The 17,259-nt window shown below is 37.0% G+C and overlaps 3 protein-coding genes across 7 annotated transcripts; 2 read left to right on the top strand and 1 right to left on the bottom strand.

The window, feature by feature from the left end:
- Positions 1 to 493: 493 nt before the first annotated feature.
- Positions 494 to 10,006, top strand: LOC133738956 (SNARE-interacting protein KEULE-like). 5 transcript variants are annotated; one of them, XM_062166658.1, is made up of 24 exons: positions 494 to 783; positions 864 to 935; positions 1,161 to 1,290; positions 1,664 to 1,766; positions 2,139 to 2,194; positions 2,738 to 2,819; positions 3,330 to 3,408; positions 3,844 to 3,894; positions 4,022 to 4,118; positions 4,216 to 4,248; positions 5,204 to 5,329; positions 5,415 to 5,606; positions 5,692 to 5,775; positions 5,868 to 5,966; positions 6,071 to 6,144; positions 6,875 to 6,977; positions 7,513 to 7,638; positions 7,724 to 7,822; positions 7,914 to 8,033; positions 8,116 to 8,187; positions 8,972 to 9,135; positions 9,352 to 9,427; positions 9,540 to 9,629; positions 9,722 to 10,006. In XM_062166658.1, exons 4-24 carry the CDS (start codon positions 1,703 to 1,705, stop codon positions 9,755 to 9,757), a joined length of 1,923 nt encoding a protein of 640 aa, XP_062022642.1. In that variant the 5' UTR covers positions 494 to 783; positions 864 to 935; positions 1,161 to 1,290; positions 1,664 to 1,702; the 3' UTR covers positions 9,758 to 10,006. The 5 variants fall into 5 exon arrangements, with proteins under 5 accessions (XP_062022642.1, XP_062022641.1, XP_062022640.1 ...); XM_062166657.1 differs by having other exon boundaries at positions 495 to 779; positions 8,113 to 8,187; positions 9,722 to 10,004; XM_062166656.1 differs by having other exon boundaries at positions 495 to 783; positions 1,688 to 1,766; positions 8,113 to 8,187; positions 9,722 to 10,004.
- Positions 10,007 to 11,939: 1,933 nt separating this feature from the next.
- Positions 11,940 to 12,492, top strand: LOC133739468 (uncharacterized). The gene has a single exon (XM_062167248.1). The coding sequence runs from the start codon at positions 12,042 to 12,044 to the stop codon at positions 12,366 to 12,368; it is 327 nt and encodes a 108-aa protein (XP_062023232.1). The 5' UTR covers positions 11,940 to 12,041; the 3' UTR covers positions 12,369 to 12,492.
- Positions 12,493 to 12,548: 56 nt separating this feature from the next.
- Positions 12,549 to 16,205, bottom strand: LOC133739467 (chlorophyllide a oxygenase, chloroplastic). The gene is made up of 9 exons (XM_062167247.1): positions 16,046 to 16,205; positions 15,393 to 15,623; positions 15,153 to 15,257; positions 14,731 to 15,006; positions 14,196 to 14,343; positions 13,911 to 14,095; positions 13,685 to 13,797; positions 13,224 to 13,518; positions 12,549 to 13,137 (listed from the first exon to the last, which is right to left on the bottom strand). The coding sequence occupies exons 1-9, from the start codon at positions 16,148 to 16,150 to the stop codon at positions 12,964 to 12,966; spliced, it is 1,632 nt and encodes a 543-aa protein (XP_062023231.1). The 5' UTR covers positions 16,151 to 16,205; the 3' UTR covers positions 12,549 to 12,963.
- Positions 16,206 to 17,259: the final 1,054 nt, after the last annotated feature.

The following is a 17,259-nucleotide window of genomic DNA, read 5'->3' as shown; positions in this document are numbered from 1 at the left end:
TATCAGAGTAGCTAAAAATTACCTAAAGAAGTGTGATCTGACACGTGTCAAGACATTATTTGGTGGGACAGGTGATACTCTCTCGTTGTTGTTAAAGTTTTGTAATTTTTTCCTTTTTTTTTTCATCTGAAAAAAAAAAAAAAAAAAAACTCTCTATTTCTTAAAAAAAAAAAAAAAAACTGTCTATTCCCCATATAAGAATTTGACACCTGTCCTTGCAGATAATCAAACCAAACAAAAAAGGAGTCGTTCTTCTTGTCTCCGTCTCTTTTTTGCTGCGTCTCGCGTCTCCGTCTCCGTCAACATCAATTCTACTCAACATCACAAACGCAGTGCAAAAGGATCTGCAATGGTAGATATTTATCACCCTTTTTTATTATGTTTATCTGTTTCCTCACTTTTTCTCCATTGTTTCTCTTCACCTTCCAGGTCAATTTTCATATTTTTGTTTAACTTTCTTTCTTCGATCATACCTGACGTTTCTTCAAATTCTTGTATTGGCTATTTGATTAGTTCCATCTTAACTGTTTTCTGGGTAACCCATGAAATGAGTCTTCGTCTGTTCATCTAATTTTTGGTCAATTTAGAGACATAGCTAGATAAGCAATTTCAAGGCTTATTTTCCTTTTGTCTTTAGGGTTGGCATTTGGCAATGCCTTATAATCTGATACGGGGTTTTTGGATCACAGGAGTTGATGCTTACTTGAAAAGCACGGGATTTGCAGACAAAAGAAGGTGCAGCCAGGTTAACATCGGCTGCTACTACGTGTCTACGTACTGTTGGTGATCGCTCATGACCTTTTTTTTTTTTTTTTTTTAAGTAAATAAAATATTTTATAATAGCTAGGGCTAGGTTTATTCAGGCCTCTGCCTCTCGACGCACCCATCCAAGAATTCGAGTCCTCGATCTCATGATCATCTCATCTTCAATTCAGGTGATTCTAATTAATTTCATTTTCTCTCCCACACGGCCACACCACATTGGTTTCAGTTTCAACCGACTGCTCTGCATTTTAAACCAACCAACTCAATATCATAATTTTTCATTCAATATATATAATCGCAGCAGATAGTATTTTTGTACTCTTCGGTCCTTATTCGTTTCAAGATGAAGGATTTTCAGAAAATTTAATGAAACTGTTTAAATTTGTTCGTTTCAGCCTTTGATCGAGGTTCTCTGGCATTGAGTATATATATCTAGCATAAGTGAAACGACTGCAGTAGTAGCTTTCTTTTTGGATTTTGATTGACCATCAGAGGGGGAGTCCTTTTTCTTTGGAGTCTTTGCAGGTTTGTCTTCCTCTGAACTCTCCTCCTCTGAACTAATTAAGTTAGCTCAAAATGCTTCGTTATCGGCCTTGCCATTTTTAGTTTGAAGCAGTAAGTCTCATCATCATCAAGGATTCAAGGTTTTTTTTTTTTTTTTTTTTTTGAGAATATCATCAACTTTAATTATGTCCAATTGGAATTTCATTGATTATTTTTTGTTGTTTTGCTCGTTTTCAAAAAGAAATAAAGGAGTAAACGGCGGTTACGTTGGGTTTGTGCAAAGACAGGTGTCAAATTTTTATGTGGGGGATAGAGGACTTTTTAATCTCACATAATCACTGTAGCCAATAGTAAAACAACGGTGACTTTTTGTTTTCTCCCGCCACTGACCCAGGTTCTATCTCCGATTCCGACCTAGGAAAAAGTTCCGACCATGCCGTTCTCCAGCTCCGGTGGTTCGTCATCATATAAGAATTTCAGACAAATAACGCGCGACCGTGAGTTCTCTCTACATGTCGTTTTCCTTATTCTATGGACTTCAGTTTCTTCAATGGCCTATATTATCATTTAAGCAAATAAATTTGTATCCTAATTAATTCAACATTCTTTTTTAACTGAATAATTTTGAACATTAGTTTAGGAGAATCGTAGTATATAGAAGCTCAATGGACTTTGGAGGAGTCAGTCTAATAGTGAAGACTGCAATTTGTTACCGGATGTACGAGTTATGATTGAACTGATCAGATGTGCTGCAATATACACGACCTAGGGCAACTTCGTAGAGTTTTTTTATTTTATTTAATGTGATCATTGTATTTGGCTGTCTTGTAATTGTTATATGTTTACAAATTTTTTGTTTGTTTATTTAGGATTACTGCATGAGATGCTTGGGTCTTGCAAAAGGGGGGACTCAACGCAATGGAAGGTACGAAATCTGGTATATAATACACACACACACACACACATACATACTTACAATATTCATACGTACATTTTGGAGGATTAATTCATGTTTTGTATGTATACACACATCTATGGTGCATATGTCTGTTAAATTTTGTAATTTGATGTTTACACAATTGAAAAGGCGGTTCCTATGTGATATGGATATATTGGATCTCTTGTCTGTATTTGATAATCTTAACTCAATATTAGGACTGTTAATGTTATTCTAAGTTTGAAGTAGTCTGGAATAGATTTGGTCAAGCCATGAAGGATCTCTGTAATAGATGAGATTGGGGTAGTATGGAAAGATGCTTCTTTTGGGTAAACACTTGCGGTCTCTTTTAAGTCTTTTTTATGATTTCCACCATAATAAGCTCCCACATATTTACTCTCTTGCCGATTAGTTTTGTCCTTTCTTTCAATTGTTAGCATTTGACAATGTTCATTGTGATGGTGTTCTCTTTGTTTACATGAAATTTCAATTCATTGTGTTTCTTGAATCTACATATCTGATTCTCTGTAGGTACTTATCATGGATGAACTTACTACTACGATAATGTCTTACACTTGCACAGTCAGTGATACTACAGAAGAGGGTGTTTCATGTAAGAATTAAAAGGACTTTCTCTGCTAAATTTTTGTACTTTGGGTGTTGCCTTGGTATCAGTTTTATGCTTAATTTATGCTGCATTAAGCTGTAATAAGAGAAATCTACTTGAGTACTTGTCATAGTATGCAAATATTGTTATTCTCTCTCTGTTTATCTGTCAGTCACAGTTTATTTAACTGTGTACAGTATACGAGCTGCTGCACGTTTGACTACTTATATCAAATACATTGCATCTTCCATTTTGGCAGTTCTGAAAATTGTGTGATCCTAATATTTTCATTGTGGAATGCCCATGGAAGGTGCGGGGTGGTGACTGCAATGATAGTTGATTATCTAGATGTTGCAAATTACTTAATTATATATGTGTCATGTAGTCTTGGAGGTATTGTCCAATGTAAAACCATTGGGGTAATGGTTCGATGCTATATTGGTTATTACATAAATATTTTCCTATTCTTGGTTTTATTTTTACAAGTTACTTTAATGAATTCATATTTTCTTGCAGTGCTTGAACGCATAGAAAAGAAAAGGCAGCCAATGCCCCACATGGACGCAATATACTTTATCCGGCCTTCCAAAAAGAAGTAATACCTTTCGTACTCTTTGGGTTAATTTTCGATTTAATGTGCCTAACTAACTGGTATGATTTTGAAAAGAACCCAAGTGGGAGTCAAATTTTTCATTAACACCCAGCAAACCTCCAATTTTTCCACTTACTTTCCACCCCTGTACACAGTTACATTTATGTTTTGATTTTCTTTTTTACTTGTTTATTTTATTATTATTAGTGGTCATTGGGGTTTAGACTGTATGGTTAGGACTTAGGCACATGTTTCCCCAAGATATGTTCTTCTTCTCCTTCTTTCTGAAACAAGTGCTCCCTATTCCTTTTTTGTTTACGGACTAGCTAGAACATAAAGTGGGTAATTTTCCTATTTACAAATATTTCTAAGTGGTTACTATCAATGGACACATTGTTAACTCTCACTCTCTTCTCTCTCTGCGGTGTTAATTTGCAGTGTTAACTTGTTCTTGTCAGACATGTCTGGAAGAGCATCATTATACAGGAAGTATGTGCAGAAGTATCAGTAATTTTTCTTGTCCTAGTTGTTTGTGGAGATTTATCATATAGAAAGTCTGACTATTCCAATGACTACACGTCTACACCCCACCCCCCACCCCCCTTTCTTTGTGAAGGGCATTTATTTTCTTCAGTTCACCTATTTCTAAAGATTTGGTTGGTCGCATCAAGGAGGATGGAAGTGTATTAAGTCGCATATCTGCATTGAGTGAGGTTATAGTTCTTTCCCTTGGGAAATATTTGTTTTTTGATTGATAATCTGCAGATGATATATATGTATCAGCTGAGTTTATTTTGAATGAAAATGCAGATGAATTTGGAGTATTTTGCTATAGACAGCCAGGTATGTTCATTCAATTTGTTTAATCCCATATGCATTATGTGCAGTCATTTTATATATTTATATTTACACACACACACACATATTATCCATTTGTCAACAATTAGTCACCGCAGAAGGTTTAAATGATATAAGTTAGAGGATGAGGGTTAAATCTGGCTCTGCTTTTGAACCTTATATTTCCAACTATTCGTGATCGATCATTGTGGAATTTGAGTGCAGAGCTAAACATATTTAACATGATTAATAATGTTTTCTGTTTTTTTTTTAATAAATTTTACTCACGTTCATTAGAGGTCTTTTGTCTTCCTAGCTGATGCTATAATGTGTTTGAATTATATAATTTTTCCCTTATTTAGGTTCATCATTTTGCGGTATTTTGTGGTTCTAAAGTGCTGCACAAGTTTTCCTTCTTTGTGGAGCATAGCTTGGATGACAGCCACCTCCCCTAAATGAAAGAGTATAAACATTCTGTCCTCCAAATACTTTATCTGATTAAAAATAAAGAAAACTTGTGCACTACTTTGTAATGGGTAAACTAAATCCATCGACGGATGCATCAATACTTTTGAGTTGAGAGACTAGTAGATGGGACTAATTTACTACCAGTTAGGCCTAAACTTTCTTAAAGAAGCTCGTTGTCAGCTAGATTGCCAGTCTTCTGACCCAGCAGATTTCTTGTGAAAAAGACTTGTGCATGTGTAGTTATAGATATAATTAGCATCAAATTGATATAAACTTTAATGAATAAAGATGTTCAACATGAATATCAATCTCTTGATTCTCTTCTGGAATACATATCAGTCACGCTTCTTGTTTTCATTCTATATATCTATATTTATGTCCTCCTAAATGATCTGCATAGCATGCTTAATCTTGAACAAGTAGGCCAATTGTGTCTGATATCTGTTATTTATTATTATTTTATTTTCTTTTATTTTTATTTTTTTTCGCAAAGGGTTTTGTTACCAACAATGAGAGGGCTTTAGAGCAGCTTTATGGGGACAAGGAGGATTCATGCAAAGGTATAGTGTGTTTGAATGAGATAGCTGCACGTATTGCCACAGTCTTTGCTTCTTTAAAGGTAGATGTTTTAGTGATGTTAGAGTTTTGATTGAAGATTTTGTGAAAATGTTCTGAAGCAAGTATCTGTTTTTTCAATTTCATAGGAATTTCCTATTGTGCGCTACCGAGCTGCTAAGTTGCTTGATGCCACCACGATTACCACTTTTCCTGATTTAATTCCTACAAAGCTTGCTGCTGGGATCTGGGATTGTCTCATAAAATATAAAAATACAATTCCAAATTTCCCTGTGACAGAATCATGCGAGTTGCTTATCCTTGACAGATCTGTGGATCAGGTCTTTGACTATGTCCTGTGTTTGTTATAAGCACATCATACTTAATTCGCCCTTGTATATACTTAATTGGCCTGTGTTTGTTCAGATTGCACCGGTCATACATGAATGGACATATGATGCCATGTGTCATGACTTGTTAAATATGGAAGGAAATAGATATCTGCTTGAGGTCAGTAGTAACATCCCTTCCCTTCATTTACATGTCTTTCAGAGTTTCTTTTTTGCAGTTATGGACAGTGAAACATGGGATTGTACATACAGGTTCCAAGCAAAACTGGTGGTCTGGCTGACAAGAAAGATGTTCTTCTAGAGGAGCATGATCCTGTCTGGCTTGAGTTTCGCCATGAACACATAGCAGAGGTAAGACCTGTGCCTACACGTACATATCTGTAGGGTTTTTCATATGCATAAAATTCATCTGTCTTTTGTTTTTCTTTTTTTTAATCACAAATGGACCTTGTCAGGTTAGTGAACGGTTGAATGAGAAACTTACCAATTTTCTTTCAAATAATAAGGCAGCACAATTGCAGAATTCAAGGTTTGTGTATACTCTCTTAAATCATTTCTGTAATCAATAGACCAGTTCATGATTTTCAGAGCAACTATTTCAATTCTTTTCCTTAATATGGAAGATAGCTTTACTTTTATCTGTACTTTTAATTCATATTGCAAGAAGTACTTTAATTTGTTCATAAATGGTTTGAAGTCAATTACAAACAACTGAACAAGTATTATAGTAATTTGATCAAGATAGCTATGTACTACATTGTAAAATCAAGAAACTTATCAAAAGACGTTAGAGAGTGAGCTTGGATGGATTTTCATCTTCACTTTATCTTGGGGTGTGTTTATCAAAGACATTAGTATTTGACACATTTCTGCAAGTCATTGTTACATGACTCAGGTATGTGTGCCCCATATCTTGCGCATTTCATTAGAGCTAGGATTTTTCTCTAGTGACCTGTATGTGGTCAACAGAGAGTGTAGTTATGCAAAGTTACCATAATTAGAAGTCTCTGTAGTCCATGATGAATTAATTAATTAAAAGTATAAAAGTATTTGGCAAGTGGACTAAAGGTTGAAACTTTTCTTATAAATATTTAGTGCTTAGCAGTTACTTTTCTTATTTGGTGCTTAATTAGTCACTGCTGTTTAAAACTCTTTTGATTTAACCAATAAGCTGCACCTTGGGTGGTCCTATAACTCTCATTCTTATAAAAATGATTGTGCTGAAATTTATGTTTGGTAATATTTCCTCTGGTAAATAGTGATTGGGGATCTCATGAACGATCTACAAGGGAACTCAAGAAGATAACTCAAGCATTACCACAGTATGGCAAACAAAAGGACAGGCTTTCCCTTCATTCAGAGGTTAGTTCTTTGATAGAGTACCATTTGAAGTGTCTGTACGTCTTCATAAATATTTAACAGCAACTTAATGTTGAAAATTAAATTTTTGGCTAAAACCATATAAGATGTTAAGTTTTATGGAGACAGCAGATAGAGTTGATTTATAAATTCAGTTATATATTAACATCCTTAAGTAAGAACATGCTTCTCAAGCTGTTAAATAGATTATGGCTGGCGGCTGGCTTATATGCATTCAGATATGTCACTTAAATTGCTCATCCCCAATCTTTCTCAAAGTCTATTTTTTCTAGTCTTATTTTGCCAACATTCCATTGGAAAGTCTAATTCCGTCTCTGAGTATGATATTTTCCCTAACCAAGAGAAGCAACGAAGTAGTTCAAAATCTCTGTTATATACAGAATACTAAATAAACAAATGACGGGATTGAGTAACATTCACCCTGGAATGATAGTATATTAAATGGCTATGAAATTTTTATGCTGTTGATTTTGAGCAAAGCAACCATTGCTTAGGAAAATTTTTATTTTTACTCCAGATTGCAAAAAAAATCCACTCAATTAGCAGGGAGCTTGGGCTTCGAGAGCTTGCGCAGCTGGAGCAAGCTCTTGTTTTTGGATATGCGGGAATGAAAGATGTGATCAAATTTCTGAGGACAAAAGATGTAAGGAAGTTTTGAAATTTTATAATATGAGCTCACCAGACATCAATCACCTTATACTTTTTTAAAACACACCTTTATTAAACAGGATACAACTGGCGAAAATAAGTTACGTTTGTTGATGATTCTTGCTGCCATTTATCCTGAGAAATTTGAGGGTGAGGAGGGTCAAGAGAATTTGATGAAGGTTGGTATCATGCAAGGTGAGTCAGCATATGTAATCTTAGTCTTAGACACTTAGTACTGAGCACTTTTGTGGGAATGTTCTTTGTTTTTAGTTGGCAAAATTATCACCATGTGATATGGCTGCTGTGAATAATATCAAACTGATTGGGGGATCATCAGAGAACAGAAACAGCTCATCAGGAAATTTTTTTCGGAACTTTAATCTTACTAAGGTAAATATACTTCACAGATAATTCTTGAGTTTATCCATTTGGTTTATCAATATCTAACAAGCAGTTATGCAATAATCAGAAGACTTGTGCGTCTAGGAAAGAACGTCCAAGTGAAGAAAAATGGCAGTTTTCGAGCTTTTATCCCATTATAGAGGTACCTTTCAGCTGGCTGCTTCCTTTATACAGTTCTAAGTTTATAAGAGCAATGATCGCATAAGCTGGTTTGTGGTAATGCTTCCATATATGGTGTTGTGGGGCAATAAAACCAAATATAAAGTAGTTTGTCAGTTAATTTGTCCACCATGATGCTTTGGGTCTTTTGAATTTCAAATCACAAGAACAAGTCTTAAGTTTCAGATACCTGTCTATACTAGTTATTTGAAGTTAATATAACCTCAACCAATTTGCACCTGTGTATTATGTGTTATTGTGTCTAATATATAGAACCTTAATAAGAACACAACTAATTGCTGACTTGTCTAAACTTGCTGACGGTTCTCTCTGCTAGTGAAGAGTAAGATCTTTGTATACTTCTGTGTTAGGATGTGCATGGCATTGCTTTATTGTAGTGCTGTTATTGTTAGCTAGATCAGTTGAGCATAGGACTTAAATTCTTAGATCTGCCACTTATAAGTTATCATGTCAGTGGATTCTAGGCTCCACACACACACACACAGAGTACATGTACGTACGTAGTTCCTTTGCTGATGAATTCACATGGACAAATATCAAAAGTAAATTGCATAATTCAGTATAACATTGCTTGCTACCTACCTAGTCAGCATCGTATATATATAGAAAGAGGATAATTGAGGACCCCATCTTTATAATAATATTCATAAATCGTGATGGATGAGTCCATCATGCAACTCAGTTCGAATGGATGAAGCTACTGCATTATGAACTACCATATCCAACCAAATTTTATCTTCTTTCAGGAACTAATAGAAAAGCTTAGCAAAGGTGAACTGTCCAAGGAAGACTATCCATGTCTAAATGACCCAACCCCAACTTTACATCAATCCCCCCAGGCTCATTCAATAAGATCAAGACGGACACCGACATGGGCCCAGCGTGGGATTTCTGGAGATGGGATTTCAAGGTATATTAGCTTACTCAATCTTCTGGTATGTGCTGTGCACCAGTGTTGTTTGATCAGTTCATTTGATAATTTTGAACTGTCATTACTCTTTTCAATGGTTTGGACTATATATATTCCTTTGTTTTTTAAATCTGATTCACTGCACATTGAGAAAAACCTTATCTATAAAAATCAGAACTCATAACTATTTGTGCCCTTCCTTTGCTGTGTATTAAGGCATGCATCCAATGATTTCAAAAAGATGGGCAAACGCATATTTGTAGTTATAGTAGGCGGAGCTACTAGATCAGAGGTATGAAAGTGTTTCCCTTGTCCTAATTAGATAAACTTATGAGGATCATTGGTTTTCTTATTTTCATATTCGATAAGATTGAAAACTTATTGACCCTCTATTAAAATTTCAGCTTAGAGTTTGCCATAAGCTCACAGCGAAGCTGAAAAGGGAAGTTGTTCTAGGCTCCACATCTCTTGATGATCCTGCAACTTTTATTACGGTAAAAAGCTCATACTTTTCTATCCTCAACAAGCAGATATCTCCTCTAACAAGTAGTTATATTGAAAATGTCACCGTTGATGTAATGTGCAGAAAGTAAAGATGATCACAGTAGACGATCAGCTCTAATGGGAAGATCTCCTAATCTGACTAGGAAACGACTTCCTACTGTAAAATTTGTATGTATAGTACTTGTTTCCGGTGGCAAGAGCATCAATTTTTGCTCTTGTGACAGAAAACATTGCCAAGAAAACAGGAAGTTCAAATGGGATTCCTTTTACCCATTCCATAATTTTCCCTTGGCATCAGTCATCGACTTGAGTTATACAATCCTCAAGAACTGAAATTCCCACAATTTATAGGAGGCTTTATGAGATTTCAAGTTCCCTCATGTTATGAATCAATTTCAAAAGCTTATAAATTCTGATATTTCACTTCTCAAAACAAAAGTAAAAGTGCTTGCGTTTTTGCTCACTTTCATTTTTTTTTTTTTTTTTTTGAAATGAGGTTTGGAACCCAGCCTAGCTGGGAGGCTCATCCCCACGCCTGACATTATTATTTATAATAATAGAAGAGTACAACGAGGAGGACACCAGACCAATGCCCCGTGAACAATAACAATTATCAACATAGAAAACATCCTAAATAATAACAGGACTCTCACCTAACCATAATTGATCTAAGTAATTAATACTAGCAAGGTGTGCTAGTCGATTGGCCACACCATTTGCTTCCCGATATATTGAAGAGAAGAAAAGTATTCAACATACCTCTTACAATCCTCCATAATCTAACCTATATCAGATAAATCATAATCTTCCCTATTGAGGGCCTAAACCAAAATAGCATAATCAGTCTCCATTTCAATATCCATCCAGTCTTGGTGAATAGCCAGCAATAGACTTGCCCTCAATGCCTCAGCTTCCATATATAATGCCGAAGACGCAGATTGGAATGACTTAGCTAGCACAGCCACACAACTTTCGTGATCATCACGGCATACTACCCCGGCCAACTCCCCCAAGTCTTCTATCAGCATTGTAGGCTCACTTTCATTTCTTAAGGACAATCAGGGGCGGAGCCAGAAATTTTTTTTTAGGTAAGGCAAGACAATGGCAGGATGGGAAGAGAGGAAAATTAGAGGGAAGCTATAGATTGTGGAGGCAATTATGAAGATTTTGCCCTGGTTTTGTCATGTTTTTGCCCAATTTCTGCCATTTTCTTCCCCAATTCACCTTGTTTTGCCTTGATTTTGCCCAATTCCTGTCATTTTCACATACCTTGCCCACACCAAATCAGTGTAAACTCAAAAACCCAGTCTAGGCAAGTGCCTAATCTGGGCTCTGTGTGAATCTGCCCCTGAGGACAATGATATTAAGACTCCCTAATTTGTAATCCACACTCTTTCTTCCTTTTTTGGTTAAAAGGGTGAGTCTAGTTAGATCTCCCAATTTACTATTTGGACCTTCTCTAATTTTTGTAAAAATTTAATCACTATTTTACCCCTCTTATAGAAAATACAAGATTTTGGCCCTCATATATCCAAAAAATAAAAAATTACAAGTGAATATTGCAGCCGTGTGCAATTCCAACAGAGAAGTTCCAATGCGATATGTTTACACTTTATTTGCAAATCCAATATGTTTTGTCCGTCGTCTCTCTCTATCAAACTTAAGGAATTATGAATTAGTTTATATTTAATCTTTCATTCAGCAACTATAACAAAGGCAAACCAATGGGTTAATAAATCTGATGAGCAACAGAGCCAGCGAAAATCAGTATTCTACAATCCTTTATTAAAGAAATATAATTTTTATTCTCATTATCAACATGCAAGCTTTGTTCTGCAACCAAAAAATTAACTCAAACCAATTCCTGCTCGCCGCAGACCAAATCGCGGAAGCTTTGCAGTGAACCTTGGTACCCGACAACCAACTCGAGCTGAAGATATAAATAGATGGAATAGGAGGTTGATAAAATGGAATTCAAATATGTAAAATACAAATAAGGGTAAATTAGGAAATTTGATAGACAAAAATAAAGAAGAAGGTATAAAAAGCAAATTGGGAGGGTCTGAATAGAATAGAACCACTCTGGTTAAAATTCTCATGAAAAAACAAATTTAAGTTAGTAAAGACAACATTTAAGTTACCAACAAATATAGAGTGTGGATCGTAAATCACATTCCGAATCCTTAATTGATTCATACCATTGGGTTACATTTATGAACTGGCCTGGTGAACAATACTCTTGTTTGGGTTGGACTGTAGTTTTTGTTTTGGACCTGAAAACACAGATTTCGGCCCGAAGCTGATATTCACCTCCAGAACTCTGCCGAAACCTCCAGAGGTGCCTTTTCTCCCGATAAGAGAAACCAAAGAAGAAGAGGAAAACCAGAGAGTAAAAAACAAAGATGTTCTTCTTCTTTGCTGGAGGGTTAGAGCAGCAAGTCCGGCAGGTGCTGCAATCCGGTGCGGGCAGGTGCATGGTGTGCAGGTCGCCGGCGGATTTGGTGGAATACGAGAAGGTGCTGAAGCTCTTCTTCGTCCCCGTGTGGCGGTGGCCCGGGAGAGAGCCTCTGATGCACTGCAACAACTGCAAGCTCTTGTTTCCTCAGAGCTATTCTCTCCCGCCTCCCAGGGATGATTCCACGGCGGAGGAGCTGCTGCGGTGTCGTTTTTGTGATCGGAGGGTGGAGTCTGAGTTCAGCTTCTGCCCATATTGTGGCTCCGCTCTGTGAGACTAAATGCAGTTTCACCATTTACTAGGGTCTTGTTAGGGTTTTCGAGTGGATTGTAGACTATAATTCTCTATCTGTCCTTTGTAAGTTGAAATAAATATGAGTTTGCTATATTGCTTAGAAATTTGAATTTCCGTGATTCTTGCGATTTGGATAGTTGTTCTAACAAGAATTGGAAAGGGTATGAAATAATTGGATTTCATTGACGAGAGATGTTATCATGCAACTGCAGCACGCATTACATGTCCTGTAAGACTGGGAAACAATCAAAGGCACGTATGAAAAAGCAGGTATATGAACACTGTACACATAAGAATAAGGAAAAAAATGGAAATGGTGTACAGATTGTTCTAATTTACAAGGGGTTTCTACGCAGATACCATTTTCTTCTCTCTGATCAATTAACAGTTGCCGCCGAGTCGCTGTGGGACTTGTTTGTTCAAGCCCAGAAATGCCAAACAAAATGCCCTTGTTAGTTATTGGTGGATCATTTTATTTGCAAGTTTGTGCAAAATAGACCACTCTAGCATGCGGGTTCGTTCCAGAGGAAGAGATCAAAAAGGAAGGGAGTCCATTCTTGGTTTAAAATGTGAATCTAAACTGATTTGGTTGTGAAGGGTAGTTGCTTAATTCCTTGTTCAACAGCCTCCCTCCATAGCCTGTACCTCACTCCTAGCTTGTCGTATGTTACAGGACAACTCCAGACATTCTCCCCGCAGTTCATGCGCTCTTGTTGGCCGAGGACAAGCCTTAGATCCTCATTCAAAACCTGTGTCAATTGAACAAAAATGATTTTGCGTCTTGGAGGAAGATGCTATGGAAATGAATGATTCTCTCAGAAACAATTCAATTTACCTGCTCTGCAAAATGCCTCCATAAAACGTGCATGAAAGGAATGTGCTTCAGTACGGGCGCAAAATCCAGTGACATTCTGTATAGTAACCTTGTTTTGTTTCTAGAAGAAGGTAAGCACACATGAAGTTGATGAAGATGTGTGCTACACTGCTTTGTACTCTGCCCTTCTAGTTTTCCCGGCTTTGAGATCCCGATGGTTGAGAGTACCATACAAGGTGGTCGAAATTCCATATCAATAGGATAAGGGTCCCAATACCCTTGCAGGCCGGACGCAGGTGTCAAAAATTTCACAAAGCTGAAAATCAGATTATTCACAACATTAAGTTTTAATTTCCTGAGACATGAAAATAAGTCTAGAGTAACAATGCTCTCTATATACTACTTCCCTACTTGGATACATAGCTACAGAAGAAATTCCAGAGACAGATAGATTGTGTGCATGAGATAAAACAGAAACAAACCTCGGAACGCTCCATCCCTTGGCAAAGGTGGACGTATGAGTAAAAGGAGCATGCGCAAGATCTAAAAGATTATCCAGAAGTAATCCATGTTCCACTGGGAGTTCTATTACCAGCTGTCAAATAAAAAACACCAATTTAACTGTTACAACACACTTCCACATAAGTAAGCAATCCCTAAGCTTCTTTAATAGGAGTTAAAAAAGTAAGAATGAATCTATTAGCATACCTCAGCATGGATTTGAAATCCTGCAGGAGGTTGTAAAGAAGGAATAGTGGCTGATGGAGGGTCATCACCAGGCCAAATCCATAACATCCCATCTTGCTCAAAACATGGCAATGCTTTAATCTTCACATTGCGTAATTTTGTGGATGGCATCTTCTCACATTTTCCATCAGTTGAGTACTCCCATCCTGAGATTTATCCACCACAAAATTTCTAACTTATCGTTAGCAAATACTGACCGATTAGTCATTAACATGCAAATAGTTGTCTTTCTAAGGTTGCACTAACCATGATATGGACATGCAATACGGCCATCTTTTACTGTACCGAGGTCAAGAGGGCAAGCTCTATGTGCACAGGTATTCCGAACACATCCAGGTTTCCCATCTTTTCCACGAAAGAGAACCCATGGTTCCTCAAAACAATCAATTGGAACCTGTAAAGGAAAAGTGATAATGCTCTTGTTAGAAAACATCCACAAAGTAATTAACTAGTAGTGGACAACAAATGCTTTAAAGGGAAACTCCTCAATAGAATAGTAATCAATTAGTACTGTTGCATTTCCTATAATGATCAAAGTAATGGCAGAGCCAACAAAATGCTTTGGCACTAACCTAATCAAGTTATTTTGCTAACATTAATGAAAACGAGATGATACGAGATGATGATATTATTTTGCTAGCCTAAATCCCTTTATCTTTGCTAGCCTAAATCCCTTTATCATTAGATTAATAGTATTGTTTCTAATTATGTATGTTTTTCTTTTTATTCTCTGCACACTGCTGCTTTTAGTGCTAATGAAGAAGAAATGAGAGCAGCTTACCATGGTATCATCCTTAAGGTTAGTGGAGAAGGCAACAGGGTACCAAAAATTCTTCAATCGGGGATGGTAGGTTTGAACTGGACCTGAAACATTCAAGCCTTTCCGAGACCTCCTCCTTTTTACAGCATCCAAAGATTGTGTAGAAGTACTGGGAGAAGGGGATGCTTGCTCAGCATCAGTAGTGTTCCTGTCTTGTAACAGCTTATCATTCACCAATTCTTCCATGAAAGCCAATTTATCTAAAGCAGTAGCAACTCTTGCTTCAGAGATATGAACCTGTCGGTATTCATGGATTAAATGCACAGAAGTAAGCATCTGTTCAGTTGGATGGTCTAAGATTAATCAGTCTTTGTGATTAAAGGTGATTCCGAGTTATGTAAGTTACAAAGATTTTATATGCTCTGAAAGTTAATTTTACAGACCTCTTTATGAGCCTGTCCTAGTTCTTCTTGCAACTCTGCAAGCTCCTTCTTGATGGTGCCGATAGACTTGTACTCACGGGCAAGAGGATTTAGAACTTCCACAACCTGCAAGGCCATATTTGAGACTAAGATTCCCAATTTTTAACTCAAAAGCCAGTGAACTTCCAACTAAATAATGGATTTCATGACCATCTAGTAATGTCTAAGAAGTTGAAGAGTTACTAGGATCAGCAATGTTACCTTTTCATGGAGGAGCATGATTGTTAGCACATCTTGTCGAGCGCGCCAATCACAGTATTGTATATCAAATCTAACAACTTCCAAGGCCTGAGCTGCCTTCAAGACCTTCCCTTCTAATTTTGGATTTTTAGGCCTTGGATCCTCCACATCGAAGAGTGAGCTCCAAGCATGCTTCTTATCTACCCCGGACTCCTCTCCCAACACAGCAAAAACCCGAAATCCTTTCACGCCCTGAAATTCAACAATCCCAAGAACCTAAGTACCAACATAGTAACTTGATCCCTAATTCTTCTAAATAAATTTTTTTACCTCAACTATTAGCAAGTGCAAGAACCAACCTAAAGTTAATATCTTTTGGTCTTAAGCAATAGATTACAATCCTAAATTCCTAACCAATCAATCAATTAACTAAACTTAGCATGTGGCCCAAAAATTAAAGTTTAAAACTTCATCCAGAAAGAGCACATTTTTCTTATGAAGCATGACTTAATTACTAGATTGAGCATTACCCAGATACAAAAACAAACCAAAGAACCATCCTACTTGGTTCTAGCTACCACTTTAAGCCACATTTCAACTAGAAAAAACAAACTATTTCATTTATAAGTCACCCAAATTCATTGAAACTAAGCAAGTGAGCTCTATCTTCATACCTTCTTGGTGCTGAGCTTTGATGATCTGCAAAAAGAGATAGGTAAAGATAGAGCTGCAGCTGTGGCAACTATGCTCATGGCGTTTGAAGCTGACAGACACAACATTGAGAACAGGGGAGAGATAGAAAGAAAGAGAAACGTTTAGTCATATTAGTGAGGGACATTTATCGTTGAAGTTTCTATTGATAAGTGGCTACAGTCCCCCGCGATCTCAGTCCTCCTCCCATGGCGTGCCACGTGGACGTCATTGTTGCACACGTGGCAAGCTCTGCTTCCACATAATGTGAGTTTGTGTCTGTGAGTAGCTGGCACTGAGTGGGGCCCTTATCTTGCCAGCTCGGACGGCCAAGATATCTGTTTACCTATCCACGTTTAGTGTCGTTTGTCTTTGAGTTTAGATTTCTGAAGTATTTGTGAGGTGGGTGCTGGTCCTCTTAGGGGTTGGTGTTGATTTTCATTTGTGGGTTTTTTTTGTTGCAATCTTATCCGTTAATCCAATATGATAAAGCATAATTACTTTGATCAAAATGGGTGATACAGTAGTGTGTGGCGCCTAGTGTTGTGTGTTTGTTGTTTAGATTCTTGTAATTGAATTCTAGGGTGGCTATTGAGTAACAAGATTGCATATTTGGAAAGCATGAAGCAAGCAATATCCATGATCTATCACACTTTTGGAGGAGCCAAAATTGCGAAGGCAAAGTGCTAGAACATGGAAAACACGGACAAAACACACTTGTGTATGTCCTATATTTTATAGCTATTAAAATATTACAATACAGCTATTAAAATATTACAAGAGATTGATGTATCAACTCATTATTTATTGTGTAAGACTCGTGTGTCTATATTTTAATTGCATTGTATATTCGTGTGAGATACTTGATAAAACTAATTTAAGTGGGGTGGGTGACTCGTGTGTCTATAGTTTAATTGCATTGTGGGTGGCAACAAAAAGTGATTGTGGTGTGAGGGTTCAACTCCTGATAGCACGCTAAGGTAATGTTTGCTTGATCCGTGGGAAATGAATCGGAAGCCGAAGCCCAACTCCCCAATCATGTTTACTGTGACGACTTCATCGAAGACGAAATTGCAATTGCGATTGCTACCCACCCTTATCAGATGGGGGGCCCTTCTAACCCGAGGGTAAGGGCGTGCTTAGTATGACTTCACCAAAGTGAACAAATCAAGACAACCACACCTCATCAGGCCAAACT

The sequence above is a fragment of the Rosa rugosa genome, chromosome 3 (assembly GCF_958449725.1).
Source record: "Rosa rugosa chromosome 3, drRosRugo1.1, whole genome shotgun sequence".
NCBI lineage: Eukaryota > Viridiplantae > Streptophyta > Magnoliopsida > Rosales > Rosaceae > Rosa > Rosa rugosa.
This window is presented reverse-complemented; position numbering and strand designations above follow the sequence as displayed.